Source organism: Ambystoma mexicanum, chromosome 4p, assembly GCF_040938575.1.
Source record: "Ambystoma mexicanum isolate Mex_15411 chromosome 4p, UKY_AmexF1_1, whole genome shotgun sequence".
NCBI lineage: Eukaryota > Metazoa > Chordata > Amphibia > Caudata > Ambystomatidae > Ambystoma > Ambystoma mexicanum.
This window is the reverse complement of record NC_090927.1, coordinates 705,252,784-705,273,858: the sequence shown is the minus strand read 5'-3', so window position 1 is coordinate 705,273,858 and position 21,075 is coordinate 705,252,784. Positions and strand designations below refer to the sequence as shown.

The 21,075-nt window shown below is 45.0% G+C and overlaps 1 protein-coding gene across 6 annotated transcripts in view; it reads left to right on the top strand.

Annotated features, from left to right (window-relative positions):
• The window catches only part of FILIP1 (filamin A interacting protein 1), a 708,753-nt gene that overhangs the window by 343,203 nt on the left and 344,475 nt on the right, over positions 1-21,075 (top strand). For 4 of the 6 annotated variants that reach the window (XR_011260424.1, XM_069606270.1, XM_069606266.1 and 1 more), the window contains exons 1-2: positions 15,875-16,002; positions 16,100-16,381. Coding sequence is in view for 5 of the 6 variants with exons in the window: in XM_069606270.1 (XP_069462371.1) it covers positions 16,000-16,002; positions 16,100-16,381 (285 nt within the window). In the remaining variant the exon portion in view is untranslated. The other 2 variants (XM_069606268.1, XM_069606267.1) reach the window with 2 other exon arrangements.

Here is a 21,075-nt window from a genome sequence, read left to right as displayed (position 1 = left end):
AGTTGCTGAAGGTCCTCGAACCTTGCAATGAGCATTGTCCAGTTGGAATGTTGGCAAAGAGAGACACTGAGCAAAGAGGTGGAATGTTGGGTGAGAAAGATCAAGCTCTGTAACAGTAGTTAAGGCCCTCTGCTAACTGATTGTTTACATTGGGGAGGTTAATAAAGGTCCCAATGATGTAGAGGGGGTTACATTGCAGGCGCCATATTTGTGACTGTGGGTGCGGCAAAGTTGATGTGATGTTACACTTTTATATGTATCCAGTGTAGTTAAATGTGAATGGGATGTGTTATTTCAAGCATTACTTTGTGCTAAAGATTGGGATTTTATAAATGTATCAACCTCTGCAGTCAGGAGTTCCGAAAGGTGAATTTTAAGTGACTGGGTAAATCTAGTTCTGCAGGGTTGGAGACTAGAGGAGGAGTAATGATTAACCCGAGCAGAGTGGCAGCTAGCAAACTGGCAAAGGGTTTATGGTGTGGTAGTTTCATAGAAAGCAGATGTAATCTCTTTTAAATGCATGAAAGCTTGCAGAGGGGTCACGCCGTTTGCTTTTGACCAACAATAAACGCAGGGTGAGGTGACGCTTGAGGCCAGAGTGACTGATACTCCCTATGTTTCGATTGTTTTCTCAGGATGTGGCCAGAGGCCACGAGTGTTGAATTGGTAGGCGTGTACATTAGAATAATGTTCCAATGATGCTTGTAAAGCCGGGGTGGGTGAGATGGCTTTCAACAGTGCAAAGGGGACCTGTTTATTCTGCTTTCCTGCGTGTCATTTGAAGTGTCCGTGCAAAACATGTGCAAATTACATTTAGGATTAAGAGGTCTCAGACCCGCTGGGACTTGTAATTAATTATGTTTGTATGTGAATGTGTAGCTGTGTGATGATGTCACGACCTGCCAAGGACAAATCCTAAAAAAGGCGTGTGCTATGAATATGATCTAAAAATGGTAGTTAAGATAACAGTGACCAATGGGAATGGAGAAACTGGAGAAAGATTGGATTTCTTTGTGTAGGTTTTGACCAATCATATATGGAGGTGGATTGTAATAAAAAATATGGGAGTGTTTTAACTGTTGTAAAATGTATATAATGTGTCAACGTAAGTGGTTTGGTGGAACTCGGTTTAGTTTGACTCTACACCATCATCTAGCTTCTTCCTGGACGATTGTAGAATAAACTTGCTTTACATACAAAATGTGCACTTGCTTCTTAAGTGGTGGGCCTGCTTTGGGTTAATTTGATTAAAGGCCCATCCGCACATATACAATGGTTGGCCAACATTCCATTGTTTCATTTAAGCTTTATAGGCTGAGAGAGGGGTGAGTATTGTGACATAATAACCCACCCCAAATTATATCCTGGGGTAAATCCAGGGGCTATATGTTGGGAAAGAGTAATGGCCACTCCAGAGGTCTATAAGGCTCTTAGCATATGGAGTTCTGTAACGAAAATGAAAAAGTGAGTATTGTGAGATAATGACCCACCCCAAATTATATCCTGGGGTAAATCCAGGGGCTATATGTTGGGAAAGAGTAATGGCCACTCCAGAGGTCTATAAGGCTCCAAGCACATGGAGTTCTGTAACTAAAATGAAAAGTGCTTTTGAATGTGAGGAGAAGAATTAGCAATCAGAAGTAATTTGAAATATAAATTTTATGAACATGGAACGAGTAATAATACATTTACAAGTTGTATGTTTTGGTGTTGGTCGTTAGTCTGGGGAATTTCACTGAACCATTCCCTCTCTGACTTCACGTAGCTGAAGATAATTATTTCTGTGCTACTTGTCAGGCTGCTGCACAAGTCAGAATGTTTGATGTTTGGAACAGGTTCATTGATGGGGCGATATGCCCCGAGGCGGCAGGCCGACCCTGTTGGTAACGGCACGCTACCTGACGATTTCAGGGACAGGCTTGGGGTAAATCTGTCCAGGAGTTTTAAAAATATTCATCGAGGAAGGGTGTGCCCCCAAAAATAGCTACATCTGCCATGGTGCATTACAGCAGAGAGGCTGACAGGATATTCAGAAATGAAAAAGCAGCACATTTTTCACAAAATTCTATTGCTAATAACATTTTACTTACTGGATGGAATTGGATGAAAATTTTAAAACATTTTTGTCAAGCCCCACCTCCCGTTGACTGCAATTATTGGGAACAATACAATGTTAAATTAAAAAGTTATTACGAAAACAAAACACCACAATTTCACAATATTCAGCCCATTCTTTTTCCCTTAGAGAAAAAGTACAGTTTTTAACATCCGTAGTGCGTGAAAACCGCTTGTCAGATTTGAACCAAATAAGAAACAACTTGGGCACAAAGCGTTGACTTACATTTCTTGACTAGTTTGGGGTAAATCCATCCAATAGTCTTTAAAATATTTGACAGAGAAGGGAATGACCCCTGCTCCTCAAAACCGTTGTATCGGCTTTGGTGCTTTTAACAGCAGAGAGGCTGAGCGAGGCTAATAACTTTTGACTTGCAGGATGGATTTTGATGACATTTTCCAGACAGACAGTTAATCAAAAGCCCAACTAAACTGGACATTTTGGGAACGATTCATTAGCAAATGAATAAGTTATTAAGAAAACATAGAAACGCTGTTTTCCGCCTACTTCCATTTGTTTTCCCAAAGAGAAAAAATGCTGAAACCCGCTTGGCAGATTTGGACCAAATGAGAAACAATTTGGCCACAAAGCATTGACTTAACTTCCTTGGCTGGTTTGGGGTAAATTCATCCAGTAGATTTTAAAATATTCGACAAAGAACAGGGTGCCTCCAGTGCCTTAAAACCTTTATATCAATATTGGTGCATTTCACCAGAGAGGCTGTGATAGGCTAATAACTTTTGACTTGCTGGATGGATTTGGATGACATTTTCTAAACCAAGGGATTTTCAAGGGCCTCTCCAAACTGAAAATGTTGGGAACAATTCATCAAAAAATAAAATAGTTATTAAGAATGGTGTGAACATTGTATAGTGGCCATGGCATGTATTGTGGTGGTGGCCAACTAGTGGGTCCAAAAGAAACATATTGGGAGGAAATGTACAGTGGACATGGCCGATGGCCCGGTGGTGTTTTAAAATATACAGTGGGCATGGCCAAAGGCTGTGCTCACGGGCTGGGGCCAAAGTTCCTGGCTAGTTGGACCAAAAGACATGTATAGTGGCCACAGCCTAAGGCCGTGGCCACCTAGTGGGTGTAAAAGAAACACATTGGGGGAACATATACAATGGACATGGCCAAAGGCCACACCTAGTGGCCCATAAATAATCAATGATATAAAAATACCCTTCAAATTCGCTGAAAAAATGTTAAAGTGCAGTTAAGTTGACCAGATTTAACACAGCAAAACCCTTGAAATTCAGTGGCTGTGGGAAGTCATGACCAGCTTAACTCTGCGCCTTCCCGTTGTAAAGTTCATGAGCACATACATATTATAAGAAAAGGGCGTCACAATGACATAGAAAATGGCATTATGAGAAACATAGCATTATGGGGGACATCAACAGGAACGCGCCAATTTAAGCTGGTCATCACTTCCCACATCCACTGAATTTCAAGGGTTTTGTTGCGTTAAATCTTGTCAACTTAACAGCACTTTATCTGCAGCTTTTTCAGTGAATATATATCTCTCTATATACAAATAAATAAATAAATAAATATATATATATATATATATATATATATATATATATATATATATATATGTTATATGACTATTTTATGTATTTACATTTTGACAATTCAAAAAATAAAGCATGGTACGGATTTGCGGCAAACACATGCAAGGAGTATTGGCAAGGACCCGAAAGCATGGTTTTGCGAATGTGTTTGTGTTTTATTTTTTGAAAAGTGTCATAATGTAGGTACAAGATAGTGATATACCTTTGGTGACGGAGGTATAGCCTGTGGCCATGGGCAGTGGCCAGATTGTCCGAGTTTCTCAGACAATCTGGCTACTGGTGATGACCAGGAGGGACCGGCAATGGGGTTAAAGTAGGCATGGCCACTACGGACCGGCTATGTGGTTACATTTTTCGAAATCGGGGTAGGTTTGACTCGGGAAATGAATCCTGCCTGTAGCAACAGCCTGAAGTGCTGGATTGGATTGCATCAACAGATCGCCATGACTACCCCTGCATACACTGCAAGCCTCAACGGGCTGAGAGACAATGCTAATCAGCAGATTATTACCGAGCATGCTGAACCAGGCGCTCATGTGGTCACCAGGCCACTCTGCCAAATCATCAACGACCCTTATTTGTGACCATCCTGGGGCAAGATATTGGGATTGCATCCGAGACTGATTTTCACAACCTCGCAGCAATGACTGGCCCACAATCCACACGCCTTGAGAAAGACTCTAGAGGGTGGAAACACGTGCCGGCTGACTTTTTACAATAAACATAGCACCAACAATGGTTTTCAAGACTGCTTTATTATGACAACAGTTACTGATTGAATAACTCAGCGTTCAGGTGAACAGGGCTCACTCTCCTATTTGAAACTAAACACTTGAAGAAGGAAGGGCACCTTCACAAAAGAACCCCATTACCAGCAGGAGGGTAATCCAATCAAGCGCAGTGATCTACCCATTCTACCGCCCTTCAATTACTTCATAATCATGTACTATGATTTGCTTATTGGGGCATGCAGCATTGCCGAAGCCCTAGGTTTGAATGGGAAAAACAATTCTCCTTCCGGCTACAGCCTGAAGTGCTGGACTGAATCACAACAAACCTGTGCGAGGAGCATAAGCAAGGACCTGAAAGCATGCATTTGGAAATCTGTCGGTGTTTTATTTTACCAAAGTGTCCAAATGTAAGTACACAAAATAGTAATATATCTTTGGGGCACGGACAGTGGGCCTCGCCCTGGGCAAGGACAAATGCCTACTCTGATTTACTTATTGGGATATGGCCGAATTTTTGAAAAGTGTCATAATGTAGGTACGCAAAATAGTAATATACCTTTGGTGACTGAGGTATAGCCTGTGGCCATGGGCAGTGGCCATACTGTCGGGACAATATGGCTACAGGCCATGACCACGAGGTACTGGCAATGGGGTTAAAATGGGCATGGTCACCAGGGACCGGCTATAAGGTAATGTTTTTTTAAATCAGAATAGGTTTGAATTGGAAAATAATTCTGCTCATGGCTACAGCCGAAGTGCTGGACAGGATTACAGCAAATATTTGCGAGGACCATCAGCAAGGACCTCAATGCATGGTTTGCAAATCTGTCCGGTGTTTTATTTTTTCTAAAGTATCAAAATGTAAGTACAAAAAATTGAGATATATCTTTGGTGCCTGTGCAGTGGGCCTGCCCCTGAGAAAAGACAAAAGTATATATACTCTTATTTGCTTATTGGGGCATGCAACGTGGCCGAAGCCCTAGGTTTGAATGGGAACATTGCGGCTACAGCCTGAAGTGCTTTACTGAGCATTAGCAAGGACCTGAAAGCATTCTTTTGCAAATCTGTCTTGTGTTTTATTTTTCCAAAGTGTCCAAATGTAAGTACAAAATATAGTGATATAACTTAGTGCATGGCCAGTGGGCCTTGCCCTCGGCAAGGACGAATGCATACTCTGATTTACTTATTGCGGCATGCCGCATGGCTGAAGCTCTAGGTTGAAAGGGGGAAAACAATTCTGGTTGCGGCTGCAGCCCTGAGTGCTGGACGGGATTGCAGCAAACTTGCGCAAGGAGCATCAGCAAGGACCTGAAAGCAAGCTTTTGCAAATCTGTCCTGTGTTTTACTTTTTTGAAAGTGTCAAAAAGTAAGTACAAAAATGAGTGATATAACTTTGCTGGCTGGATAGTGGGCCTGGCCCTCGGCAAGGACAGATGTCTACTCTTTGCCTTTTGGGGAATGAGGCATGGCCAAAGCCCATGCCACAAGGATTGTGGAGGATGGCCATGGCTGCAAGCCATGAGCAGTGGCCATTGGTCACATTATGAGGGTATAGTGGACACTGAAATAGGATGCAGAGTAGGTGCAGTGGATAACAGGGGTAGTTTGGTGGGGCTGGGGTCATGGTCGAGCCTCATGCCCAAAGCAATTCAACCATGACTTGCATCCCCAGCATGCACTGCTGATAACGACACACATCAGGATGCGTTACAAAAAAGATGTTTGTTAAAGGAGGTTTACAGTTCTTCCATGTATGTTTAAAGAGGAATTATTAATAACTTATATACATTGATGTAACATCATGAAACATTTTCACTCATAAAAACCTATGAAATTCACCGAAAAAACTTGGCTAAAGGGTCGTTATGGTTAAGTTGCACTAATAAAAACCTATGAAATTCAGTGAAATAACATTGTTAAAGGGACGTTATGTTTAAGTTATGCTAATAAAAACACATGAAATTCTGTGAAAAAATGTTGTTAAAGGGATGTTATGGTTACAAGTAAAACCAAAAACCCCCAGAAATTCGTCAATGACATGTGTGCAGTCATCTTTTGTGACCTGGGTGTTAGTCTTAGCAGTGCCCAGTGGTGGCGTGAGTTATGGTTGCTCAGCGTACCATAACTGGCGAATTTCTGGGGGTTTTCGGTTTTACTTGTAACCATAACATCAAAAGCATCATATGTAAGAATTTGTAACTGTTCTGGAGTTGCCAAACTAAACAAGGAACAATGTAATACATAGCAGAAATGCTTCCACTGGGAATTCATCTTTGCATAAACTGGATATCATAATTACCACTTAGGTGTGGACCTTCTATACAGTATGGATAGGAGTTGTAGGCCTACCAATGACCTACCTCCTTGCAAAGACAGGCTGAAAATGCACAATGCCATCGGTCACTTAATGTTAATGAATGCAAGTGATGCTTGAATTATCATATCAATGAATAATGCTTGAGAACAACGGTAAACATTTAGAGTAATAATAAGCATAATACTGAATTAGCAGTAATTGTTTATTTATTTATTTATTATTTCATTTGTATTGCGCACCTAACCCTTAGGCTTCGGGGCGCATACCTTAAGAATACGGTTGCAAGAAAGACGGTATATAAGAATATAGTTACATAGGTAGCAGTTTTAAGGTAGAGGATGCATGAATTATGGATACAGGTTATGCAGATCAAATCTGCCGCGTACTTAAATGAGTGGTTCCATGAGACGTAGTAATATGGTTACATAGTAGGCTTAAGGAAGTGGTTGCATGAATACAAACTTAAGAATATGGTTACGGGTTAGGCAGATAATATGAGTGGGCGGTTACAGGAGATGTTAGACACAGTAAATGCATAGTAGGTCTGCTGTAGCAAGTTGCACTTACTTAAGACTGTAGATGCATGGGTTGTGTTGTCTTACATAGTTGGAGGGGGGTAATCACACTTGTAAAAACAGTGATTATAACAGTAATAATGTCCATCTGATACATTGCATCTTGTGTGCACGATGTGCCTGTCATTGTCGCATGCTACATGTTGTCACGTTGTGAAGTGACAGGCCCCATGTTCTCCCACATCGTTATGTGGGTGGTCCCATTTCGGGTCTTATGGTTGAAGGGGAAGTGACGTTGGGCTATGAAGCTGCTGGGATGTAGGGAGGGGAGTTAAGGTGGTTCACGTGTGATCCAGAAGAAAGAAGGTTCCACACACACAGCCTCACCTGTGTTGCCTTTGTTTATGGAGACGTGCAACTGGTGGTTGAGGGTGCCATACTTATTCCCCAGTGGGAAAGAGCACAGTGCTATGAGTCTCTGTATTACTGAGAAATGCGTCCATGCACAGTCCACAGATGGAATGTGCCCATTTTGAGCACATTCTATTCATCATCGCTCAATGTTGTCCAGTTCACAGTTTGGGAATCATCTTCATCACACAATTTGACCACCTGCCCAACTGTAATATCCTTTGAATATCAATCGCTATCTTCGATGTCTTGCAAATGTGTGCTCTGTACCCAACTGAGAGGATGAGCACATGTGGGATCTACCTTAGGAATCCTGATGGATTGGGGAAAAAGACATCTTAGGGGTCACTGTGGTCGAACAGTATCAATACCAGCAATGCTCGACGCTCCCAACTATTTACGGCAGATTTCTTTTAGAAAAAGTGCATGCTGTCCAAAAAGTATTCCGATGTATGCAAGCATTCGAGGATGAGCTCCCAGGTGCGATGAAGCATTTTGAATAACACTTATGGCAAATGTTGAAACACTTTGCATTTCACCCTCCGTAAGTAAAGGTTGACACGACATGTGCCCCTTGTTCTCTGTGCCTAGAGGGGTGCTGCATCTCACCCGCACCTCACTGGTGCGGCCTAGCAAGGTAGGAACACGTGTCTGGGGTTGTCCGTGGTACTCCTGCTCAGAGGAAAACAGCATGGTTTTCTGGAGCTTGTGTGCCCTGATAGGAAAATGGGCACTTATCCTCTGGTAGCCCTTCCCGAATAAGTGCCCACAGATTATGTTATCTGTTTCGTACCAAGATACAGCACAACTGACACCAAAAGGCAACCTGCTGCTAATGACTGAAACAAATCCTAAGTAGATGTGAATAAAAAAAGCAGGGTCTTCAAGGCCTTTCTGAATTGCAGATGGACAGCCATGGAGCGGAGTGCAATAGGTAGGGCATTCTACAGTTTGGCAGCTCCCACAGAGAAAGAGCGGCCGCCAATTCTAACACGACGGAATCTGGGCACAGCAAGTAGGAAACGACCCTTAGACCGCAACAAGCGGGTGGGAACATAAGGCCGAAATTTCCACTGCAAATTCTCAGGGCCCACTGCGTGAAACGCCCTGTGCACAGGACACAGGGATTTAGAATGCACACGTTTGACCACTAGTAGCCAATGCAGAGCACACAGAACTGGGGAGACATGATCCCCGAAGGAAGCGCTGGTAGCACGCCGGGCAGCAGAATTCTAAAGAATCTGGGGGCGATGCAACAGATAGTCAGGTTGCGCCAGATAAAGATAATTACAATAATCAATCCGGACCAAGGCAGCAACCACCGGAGCACGAAGATGGAAAGCAATGAACTGCAGTACCTTTCTACGAATCATCAGCTGGAAATGACCAGCTTGGCAGGTTATTGGGCCTTGGACATTAGAAGAGGCTTTTTGCGCCTATGCCATTTCTTTGGATTGTGATGAGAGAGGGGCTAGGTTGACCAATTAGGAGAACACAACATGTACGTTTCAGAGAAAACCAAATGCAGTACTCGTTGTTGTTTCGGAGGTAATTAATGGCCACACCTTGCAGTGCAATAGAGGGAGTTGGAAAATTAACCAGTTTGGTCACACCCGGTAGCAATAGGCGTAATTTTAAGGGGGGACAAGATTGTCTGTCCCCCCTGACTTTTGTGGCACACCATTTTGTCCCACTCCTTTGGCAGGGGCTCCTTTTGTTTACATGTCATGTCCCCCCAACATTTTCAGCAAGGGTACTCCACAGGCAATGGCACGTGGAAATGTGGGTTAATTTGCTGCATGCGAGCGAATGTTGGCCAACAGACAGAAAGAAATAAGTGGCAATGATCCTATTTGCGTTCTGTGCACCATGGACACAGCCTGCACTGCGTGCAATTCAATGATATTACTACCCCTTGGGGTTTAAAGTGGCAGTAAAAAAAGGAAGCCTCACAGAAAGTCGGTCTGCGGTCTGGGTAACTACACTTCAAGCGTGCCATGCACAAAGGGATGATACAGTATTGTCAGCAGGAGGGCAAGTGTCACCCATTTACGGAACAGTTGCATCATGGGAGTATCAGTGCAAACCACACACACAATAGATACAAGGACAGCCAACAGCTGCAAAAGCTTCACTTACACACGTAACAGGCACGGGTGGGAAGTAGCAGTGCAAACGTCCCGCTCACACAGAACTGCAAGCCTGACTCACGCACAGAATAGACATATCACAGGCAGCAACAGTGCACACCACCCTCACACACAGATTATGGGCACTGCACAAGTAACACAAGGAAACGTTTCCCTCCTATGCAGGAGAGGCTGGTCCTGAGCAGCAGCAGTACAGACTTTTATTACGGGAATGGGGCCCCCTGTAAAACGGGCATGTGGGGGCCCTGGAGTTCATAACACACAGAGACAGGGTCTCATTACAACTTTGCCGGTGCTGGAATAATGTGCCGGTATTACTGTATACCGGCACGTTTCCGCACCAGCAAAGGACTAGTCTGCCAGTGGGGTACCTGATTTGCTAAGAGCTGGAGTTACGTAAGGCACCTTACTTGCAAATATCCCCCGTATTACTGGCATCGGTATTACTGGTGCCGGTAATACCGGCATATCCCCCATGGAACCCAATCGGACTTTACAACCGTTGCTGGCACTCGTAATCTGTCAGTGATACTCATAATGATGCCCTTTAGAGTTTTAAGGTCAACCTGGGGGCTCTACAATGACGTGGTCCTGTTGCGCCATAGGGGCTGCAGGAATACCTGGTACACTACCGATGATAAGGGCAGCATCAGTACAAGCATCTTGTGTAGGCAGAAAAGCTACTGCATCAGCATCAGCAGGGCAAGCTTCTCTCGCCCACAGAACAAGAACTGCACCGGCAGCCAGAGTGAATGATAAACCCAGACGGCACACTTACATCACAGTCAGCATCAGTGCAAGCTTCCCCTTCCAGACAGAGGCACAGACACCAGCTGGGCAATGGGAGGATATTATTTTCCCATACACTGATCAGGCACAGCATACATAGAAAGAAATTGACATTTCCACACACAAACACATCTGGTAGAACGGTGGGTGGTGGAGGGTGACCAGATGTCCCGGTTTTGCCGGGGCTATCCCGGTTTTTGGTGCTCTGTCTCCCTTTCTCAATATCATGTTCCAATTGGAAACTGCAGTGGTCCGGGTTTTTTGTAGTAGGTCTTCATGGCTGGCAGGCAGGAATGGACAATCTCGCAAAGAGGAAATGCTGCATTTTACAACTTAAGATAGTGTTAGTTTGCGATAAACTAATTATAATATGTGTTTCCTTGAACAGTAACACTGAAACCCCCTTCTCCTCCAAACACTACTGAAGTGTAGTGCCTTGACAGCCACTTTCAAGAGTTAGTCCTACTTTTATGTTAGTTGCCGTGTCCCGGTTTTCTACTTTTTAAATCTGGTCATCCTAGGGGAGGGGGGCGTACAGAAAATGTAAGCCTTTTTTAACACAGAGGACAAGTACATAATAGGCAGAAGAAGTGTAAGCTTCCGCTGAAGACACACTCATGCAGCAGCGCATACAGCTGTAGTGCAAGATGATCTCACGCACAGCACTGGGCGGAGCAAGCAGCAGCAGTACAGTAGGGTGACCAGGCGCCCCAGTGTTACCAGACTGTCCAATGATTGGGTGCTCTGTCATAGCCACCACTACCACCTCCCTTTGCCCCCCTCACGCCCGGTTGGGAAATTTAGTACAAGCTTCCTACATATACATAACTGGTAATGCATAGGTGCAGCACCATTTGCTCGTACACCCCCCCCCACCCCCAACCCCCCAGAGCCCCATGAAATTCTGGGCCATTTCTGAAGGAACCTGTGGACTTTAAGAGTTTCCTTGAGCAGGACAAAATGCAGATGATGACGGAAGTAGGGTCTGCACAATTACTTTCCTTTTGTTATTAGCAGTGCCTTTCCCAGGCCGGGATTGTTAGGCAATTGGTGCTGCTAAGGGGAATTTCAACTGAAAGACCCCTTACAGCTCCAATTGACTGGCAAATCTGTGGCTGCTTTGAAGACAACTAAAGCAAGAGAAACAATGCAGCTCCCTTTTGAGATGTGTTTATACTAATGATGTCCATTCATACTTTGACATGTAGATATCAAGTCTTATTAACAACATATCTTACAGCAAGCTGGAAGTTTGTGACAAACCATCTCTATGGCAGGTGACCTTTTGTACGCAATTTATTTTAGAGTGAAGATCAGATTTATTAAGTTAAGGCATAAAAAGCATGTGTAAAATGTTTGCATAAAGGTCTTAGACATCAATTTTACTCTGTGCCATATTTTCATTCATTTGTGTGGTTAGAGGGGAACAATACGGAATTGGCTTTTCTGCCATCTCCATCCTCTCCTTTAAACAACAACAGAAGCATTTCCACCAGCATGAGATTTTCATGCTGCTAACGCAAATGCTTTAGATTCTTATGAAATCTGACCTCTTTTTACACCAGCTAAAAGCAGACCGATTCCAGGGGAATCCATTGTAATCACTGCCTTTATGCATAAATGGCATGCAGCATTTAACTAATTTGCACTGCAAAGTGAAAAAGTAAGGCGTACACAGCAATTTGCTTTCATTTACACTCTTGATTTGCACTTCATAGTGCAAATGACTAAAACAGAATGCAGGAGACTTGTTTGCACATAAGGGCACAAGTAACAGGTCCCCTCTGTGCAATGCATGTTTTTAAATAAAAAAAAATATGTACTTCTTAAAGTACTGAAAGTACAGTATTGTACAACAGGTTATTTTATCAGGACCTCATTATTTTGCACCCTAGGACTTGTAGTTTTCCATTCTGCATGTGGTAAATAGAGGTAAATTGACATTCTTTTGAATGAACATGTTTCTATAAGTATTTACATATTGTCGGGTTGCTTTACTATGGGTTTTGTGTATTTTTCAAGTAAACGCCATAAGACAACATTACTGTACAAGTGCAGCTCAGAGGGTATGTGGTCAAGTGCCTAATTTGCAGAGGGGGTTAAAAAGAGTGTAATTTCTCTGTTACTTAACTGCAGAAAGTGGAGCCCTTAGTCCTTACAAGTAATGAAGTGCACACTATTAAAGAAAATACTGCCTTGCAATTGGACCAATGTAATAATGTAAGGGGCAAAATAATGTCTCCTTGTGCTCTTCCATTGGTGGTCTCTGAGACCCCCTTTTTTGTAGAAAAACAGAGGGTGGGTGAGGCACGCACTCTAGTTCCCAGTGTTAAATACCTGCTGCATTTCAAGTTGCTGTTCTCCTCCAAGTGCTTTCATGCCTCTAAAACTCATCAGGGAGGCTGTCTTTTCAGGTTTTGCAAATTTGTCTCTGAGACCCCCACCTAGGATTACGTTATTGTTGCAGTGACCCTTGCTCATTATCCATATCACTGAATTTGTCAGGCAGATATTTAGTTTCACCAGCCAGTCACTGCACCAAGGATTATGGCATAGCAGAATTCCTATAATTTCCTGCCATGTCGCTGCCAGTTGCCGAAGTTGCCTGGGCCGTTCAGCATACTTCCCTAAATGAGAATGGTATGCCCGTTCATGGTAAGTTTATTGAGTACAGCATAACACATCTTCCCACTTTTCAGTGTTTTTTGGATCTTCACGATCTGTAAGTGGTGAGCACAGGGATAGACACTTGGCATGGCATGGATGCTTTGTTGCAATGTTGATGTGTGCACATTTGAAAAGATAAGGCAGTCTGTACGATGTGGGTCTTAGATATTGTGTTACTTGTCTAGAGCAGTGGCTAATTTGCCCTGCAGAGGGCTACACACGTTGTGTGGTTGACTGGTGTTTGTCAGAGTGTTGTTTAAGGAGTGTGGTTTGTTGTGCTGATCTATCTGTGGTGAGTTAGTGTGGCTTTAGGGACATATAGTGCAGTGGAGTTGTATGCTGAGATGTGTTGTTAGACCGGGGGGATGCTCTGTCAGATGACACTATGCTAAAATACAAATTCGAGGGCCACAGTAGCTAGTCAGCTTCCTGGGACCTCCCATCTGTCTGCACACTGACACCTCAGAGGCACTGCAACTGTAGCATCACTCAGTCTTTCATGGGATTATGGCTCAATGCAATGGACTATGCACCATGAAGAACCAACTGACAAATCCAGCCATGCACCACATCACAACCACAGCAATACCATGCTGAAAATCATCAAAATGTGCATTTTTTATTTGAAGCCTATCATGCTTTTGGTCAATTTCACCAGCCCAACATTCATTACATTTCCCCGGAGGCTGCTCATTTGACACTGGTTCCCAAAAGCAATCCCTTTGGACAACAGGAATGGTGCAGCACATGAGTAAAGTTGATCCACACACAGGTAGCCCCTCGCCGATCATTGACGTGTCAGCCCCCGCTCCTGAAGTTTTGGTCTTGTTGCACCAGAGACGCGCGCGCGCGCCTGATTTGAACACTATTCCCCTGACATGTGCAGGGTTTGGCAGACACCATTGCGTTAGCACTGGAGGAAGGTGTCTCTAGGGGAGGCAGCAATGGAAGTGAGGCCATGGCTGCAATTCTAGTTAGTAGAGCTGGGCTGACCTGCCTGCCCGAGGCCAACTACCACTTCTCTCCCAAGATCACAGCTATGACCCACCTCTGGCTCACAATACCCCGACACAGGGCCGACCTTAACTCTGGAAGCTCCAAGGGAGAGTCCACAAAATTTGGCACCCTCACCCTCTCCCCCGGTGCCCCCGACCGGGGTCCCTGCAGGGGAGGGGGGCACATTTTGTTGACTCAGCCTGTGTGCTTCCAAATGTTTTGTTTATTTATGTTTACATTTCTATAGCGCACAAACAGCCCTTGGGCATCATGGCGCTCTTACTTGAGGGAACTTAGTTATAGGGAAAATATAAGTTGGATATACATTTACATGATATACATGTATAATTTGAGCACACGTTATATATACATTTGAAAGTTATATATTTGTACAATATGCAGTCATGTGTGGTTAGTAGGGGTTAGGTCCGGGGAAGAGCATGGCTTTCATAGAATTCCGGAATGCCATGACTGATTCTTCCGCTCGTAGTGGCGGTGGTTGGACATTCCATTGTAGGGATGCTAGGTACGGGAAGCTTGCGCCACCTGCTCGAACTCTTTTTACCAAGGGCGCGGGTATGTATATATTGTTGCTGTACGTAAGTGCTTAACTCCCCACTCCCATGCAGGAGCAGGGAGTTAAGCACTTTAATACAGGCGCGGCTATCAAACCAGCATGAGGCTGCTCTCCCGTGCTGGTTGGACAGCCGGGCTGCATTGTAATAAAAAGCACCCTGCTCTCCTGCTGGCGCGCCCATCACAAGCAGGTGAGCAGGCCGCATCTCATTAAAATAGGGCGCCTGCCGCATCTCCACCCACCACTCCAGCGCGGGGGAGCCCTCGAAATACTCCCCCGAGCTGGCATGGCACTAATGGCGACGCGGGTGCTGACCTGTGTGGCCCTGACCTAAGACCGGCCCCTACTTCGGTTTGTCCACCCCTACAGCCATCTAGCGACATGTCTGTGCCTTGCTGTACCACTATGTTTTTCTGTAAGTCAGCAGGTCAGCCATTGAGAGTGCCTTTCCCTTTGCCAGTCAATCTGCCCGCTTAGCTGTGAGAGACTGTGGGCGTCATTACAAAGGATTTTCCATTGAAATTCAGGGCCTGTCCCCCTCCTGATCGACTTATCTACCTGCATGGCTGCTTATCTGCGTTTCCCCCGGTTTCAGGGCGCTTTCCCCCGTCTGGGCGTTATCAGCGATGTAGCCACAGTGTCCCGCGCCCCACAGAGTGCTGCTTGTTGAGGGTAGCCGGAGTGGCCGCCGCTGGCGGTGACGCGCGGGCCGGAAGCCTGTCGGGGCAGTCATTGTTTGCTTTTCCACTGTGAACTTGGGACGGGACAGGCTTTCCCAGGCCGCCCGGGGCATTGTTCGTGCTGCTAGGGAGATGCGATTTTAGAAACGGCATCGTTCCGTGCTGTTGTGATTCATCCGCACCACGTGTAGAGGGTACATCCCCTGAGTCCGCGCTCAGAGAATGCGCGTGGCTCGGTGCCTGCATTACGCTCTCCTAATCGTGTTATTTTGGACAGTTGGAATTCGCCTGGATGTGACCGGCTGCTTTATTTAGAGCAGGCCTGGAGTAGGCAGGTAGGCACGGCTCTCCAGACTGCCACAGGCTGCGTTGGGAAGGGCGCTCTGGGGGCGGCGTTTTAGATGTGTTTTCGGATACGACCTCCAGACGCCAGAATGCCTCTGAGTTTACCAAATAACAGGCAGCCTTGAATGGTAATATAATGTGGAAGGCGAAAGTGTGGATTGGCTTCCTAGCGTCGCATGGGCACACCGGCCTCTCTAACCCCAGCCTCTGTTTCCCTTTCTGCAGGTGGGCATGAGGTCCCGCAGCCAAGCAGGGGAGGGCTCGCCCAACGGGCCCTGTAACAACGCCAAAGCAGAGCGCAATGCCGACGACGAGGAGGGCCCCCAGGAAGATGGCAGGAAGAAGAACAAAGCCAACCGGAAGAAGGAGGGCGAGGTGATTGTGTCGGCCACCGTCAAAAGGCACCTGGGCTCTGATGGCGTTTCTGACTGGAAGAAGAGCAAGGCCATGGAGCCCTCCAAGGAGGACCTGATCAGGCTGCTCAGTGTAATGGAGGGGGAGCTGCAGGTAACGCCGACTTCCTTACTTCTCCTCCCTTTTACTACTAGACCTTAATGATGCCTGGTATTCTTATAACGTGCTTTGTAACAGATTCACCCCGCTTCTAAGCGCTGTAATAGCCGATGTTATTATTACCCAAGTTAATTGTACTCAAGTTATCGTCCTGGGAAGAATGTAGGGCTGAGTCAGCCCATGTGCTTGATTGGAACTTGCGAAGTGCAGGTTGACCCCGTGTACTGAGGTTTGCATCCAGGCGTGGGTTCCTTTTCCTCTGAGGGTCTTTCCATTTCCCTCTCCATCATCCTTCGGACCAGGGGCGCCGAGTACACAGGTGCTTCGCCCCGGTTCAAAGTGTATTTTTGCAGGGAAGAGTCACTTTGCTCCGTGCCAAACGTTCTGGGAATTAGGCCCTATGTCTTTGATCCCGATGTGTGCCTATGCTCTCAGCTGTTTCCAAGCCTCTGTGTGATTTGCCTGTATCATTTTTTTGGTGGCATCCATTCCAGAGTTGTCATTTAATGCTAGGGTGCAACATTTACCTAAACTCAGAATATGAAACAGGCTCCTGTCAATTGTGTGTACCCCTGATTGAGTGAAAGCTATGAAACAAAAAGGACTGTTGTTTCACAAAATAGTATTGCTTATTAGCAAATCAAGTCAGCCTAGGCTTTCATGCCGGCAGAAAGCAAAACATTCTTGTTGCGTGCCATGTTTTATTTCTGACAGTACATATGCCAGATCCTGACAGGGATATGCCAGATACTAACATGATATGTCAGATACTAACATGGATATGCCAGATACTAACAGGGATATGTCAGATACTAACAGGGATATGCCAGATACTAAAAGGCATATGTCAGATACTAACAAGGATATGAGAGATACTAACAGAGATATGTCAGATACTAACAGGCATATGTCAGATACTAAGAGGGAGAGGCAGATTTGTATTATCCATATTAGTAGCATGACTAAAAATAGCTCAATAGGGTACAAGGCGCCTCTATTCTGCTTGCTTAATTAGTGCGATATACTGTATGATACGGTAGGTCATTTATAACGCTCTTAACACCCAGAGGTCTCTAAGCACAGACCCAGGGATCGAATCAGTGTTGCTCCATGTCGTCTTGCTTTCAAGGCGAGCGCGTGACCTCTGATCTATCCTCCCGATCCTGTAGCATTATTCACTTTGGAACTGGCCATTAACACTAATTAATTGGTCCTTATCTGATTGATTGTCCAATGGCATTTGATCTGCAAATTATGCTTTTTTTCACAGATGATGAAATCAAGGGATTGGTTGATGAAATGTGTGTGCTTCTTTAACTCAAAGCACGAAGGGGACGCTGAAAGTGCAAGGACTATAGTCACAGTTCTGTGTGCAAGATAAGCCAACGCACCGGGTTTCCACTGGCGCCTAAAAATGGAGTTGTGATAGTGAATTGGGGGCAGGGTGTGTGGTCATGTAATGTACCGGCTGACGCTCTTGTCCAACTAGCCTGGCTCGCATTAATGATAGTAAGGGCCGAGTCATGGGATATTTTTTCTTTGCACTGCTGATAACTGACTTTGCATTGCCGACAAAACCCAAATTCATGGAACTGTGCAAAGTGTATTTTTGCAGTGCTAAGTCCGTGCAAAGTCATTTTGTACTGCAAAATGGACCACTTGCACTGACTTTGCACTGCAAATATACACTTTGCACAGTTCCATGAATCAGGGTGTGTGTAGGAAGTGCAGAGTCGCTTTTCAGCAGTGCAAAAGTCACTTTGAACCGTGCAATAAATTCCATGAATCGGGCCCTAAGTGACTGCCAGTCGTAGTACTGCGCCACCACGCTGTGTATTTTCAAGAAGTGCCACCAGAAATGTTCATAGGACGTCCATGACGTGGTTCTTTAGTTCATTTGAGCAGGCACAGCAATGAAGCACTGCTCATTTGAGCCTACCTGTGGTGGGCATATGACCACTACTTAATGAGCTGTGACCACCACATTAGTTTAAGCCATTGCAACACACAGCCGCTAGATGGTAACGGGTTTCGGTCTCCACCAGTTTTGTCTGGGCTTGTAATAGTGCCACCTTACTGGTGGTAGGTTCCCTGCCATAGTGCCAAACCTGTGAAGCCGTCCAATAGCCTGTCCGACTGAGACAGCGATTTTAGCTGATCACCAGTGTGCTGAGCTGCCTAGCCAAAGACTTGACTGCATCTTTGTTAATTTATTTATTTATTGTGAATTTGTGAGGCACTTATACAGCAAGTAAATTGAGTTTCAAAGCGTCAATGATGTCTGGCCTAGCACATATGATTGAAGGTTGAGGTGCCCCGTGTTAGGGATCCGATTATTAGGAGAACATTGGGAATTAGATGGATGTCTAGAGCGAAAGAAAAAAAATGCGTGGGACCCGAGTTGTTGGCCCTGGGCGTCTTGGGAGGGCCCTTTCTTGCACGGCAAGCATATAGAAGGAGCTTTTTGTGGCCACGGATGTTTGACAGATAACATTGCCAAATCCAACCCTTTAAGCATTCGAGTCCCACATTCTTTACTGTAGTCAATAACTCAAAAGTCTGAAGCAATATAGAACATTGTCAAAGGGTGGATGGCCCACTTTTCGCAAACTGCAACTGGCCCTGCCAATTCTGAGTACCGTTGGCAAGTCAATGTGAATGATTTCATTGTTGGTTTTTCATTTGAAACACTTGTGTATAGGCGCGTTACAAATGCCATATCATATCATATCATTTCTACTTTTTAAATAAGCAAACACATGCTTTTCATGAGTGATACACCTCATAAGTAGCATGATGGGAAAGAGGTTGTCACACACCCACTGCATATTTCAATCCAAATAAAGAAAGTAGCAAAGTGTAACACGTGTGCAATTGATATGGGTGGATACATCTCCTCCCATTCCCTTAGACTTCCGCTGGCACCGTCCCACTAGCACGGGGGTCTGTAGCCTTTGGCTCGCCAGATGCTTTAAATGTGCAAACTACAGAAAGGCCGCCCGTAGAACAGGGACGTCATTTCACCAAAATGCCAGGGGTAGCGAAAGTGACACCATACGACCTTGACCCCCTGATGACATCACAGGAAGTGTTGTCATTTGACCCCCCCCCCCGAAGTGATATCCCAGGAAGCGATGGAACACGACCTTTCACCTGTTGACAAAACAGGAAGTGGCATCACATAGCATTGTACACTACGAAAAATATGATTACGATATCACTACAATGTGATGTACATTTCATACAAGAATGGATCGCCATATGTATCGTTAAGATCAGTGTGTATAGGTCCATATTACCAAATGACTGTGAATGCAAGCAAACGTCCATGACCAAATGATAATGATGTGTTATTATATGGCATTTACGCTTAAGCGCTGTGTTGGTACTCATTTATCGACCTCAGAAGGATGAAAGGCTGAGTTGAGGCGTTTACGAACAGACTAAATCAGTGACTCACACCCTGAAGTGTGCCCGAAATAAACCTTTAATGAGTCTAGCAATTATTGCATAGAATTCCAGAAAGACACATTATTTGGTATTCCTATTCTTTCTTATTTAGGGTCAGTGCTGAAAGTGTTAGACTTGTGGCACTCCTGTTCTTATTTTTCTTCTTTTTTTTAAGGGGCCGGAACAAGAAAGCCCGTCACTCCAGAAGTAAAGAGCTACATGTTGCTTGCCACAGCCCAGAAGCTTGCATAAACAAAACAAAAAAAACACCTTTTTTTTCCTTCTTTTTTTAGAGGTCGCAAGGGAGACCTCCGGCGACCCCTAAATGACGTCCCTGCCGTAAAGGTAGGGAAAGGCTTCTGTTAGCCAAAAATCCCCGAACTCTGAGTCAGCAACAACACCGGTCCCGAACCGACCCTATGGAGTAGGTAGTGAAAAATCGACCTAGCTACCAAAACTTAAAAACTTGGAATAAAATCTAGGAATAAGCGTGGAGAGCAAAGTCAATAAAAGAAGCTGTTATACAACCGTCATCGAGTACCTAAAACAAGCGTATCTCAGAAAAAAATTCTCCCAAAAATTCTCGCCTAAAATAGAAGGGGGTAAGCCTCTTGGGGGTGGCAATAGGGTTAGGGGACTTTGCATCCGCTGTATAGGTATCTGCACGGGGTACGTTCAGGAGTAGGAAGTGCCGCCGGGAGCCTGCCAGGTATCCCTCAAACTCCAGATCACCTTAGAGTCAACAACCAATATCAGCTGGTCAGAAAGGCGTAATTCTTCATTTACACCAATGAAACAGGGCGACCTCTGCACCTACCAGGAGCACAATATTTACGGTGCTTGAACTCTTGCTGTCCCCGCGGCAGCAGTGGCGTGTCCAGACTCTTTTGACTGTAGTGCCCAAGTGGGGCACTGACATATGCAGGGGCGGCATGAAGTAAGAGTGCACACACGCATAATGATCATAGTTTAGGATAATGGGGTGGCACCTGGGGTGGCCAATCAGATTCCATGGGTAGCACGGGCCACCCCAAGCCACTCCCTGGATACGCCACTGGCCGGCAGGTACTTCTTTTGACACATCCATATACATATCATTATCACCCCTGCATGACCCACTGCAGAGACCTTGGCCGTTTACGTGCCCTAGGAGATTACTTAAACTGAAAGGTTTTTCTTACATATTGGAAACTCACCATAAGGAAATTCACCAACAAAACAACAAAGCCTGCTTTTTT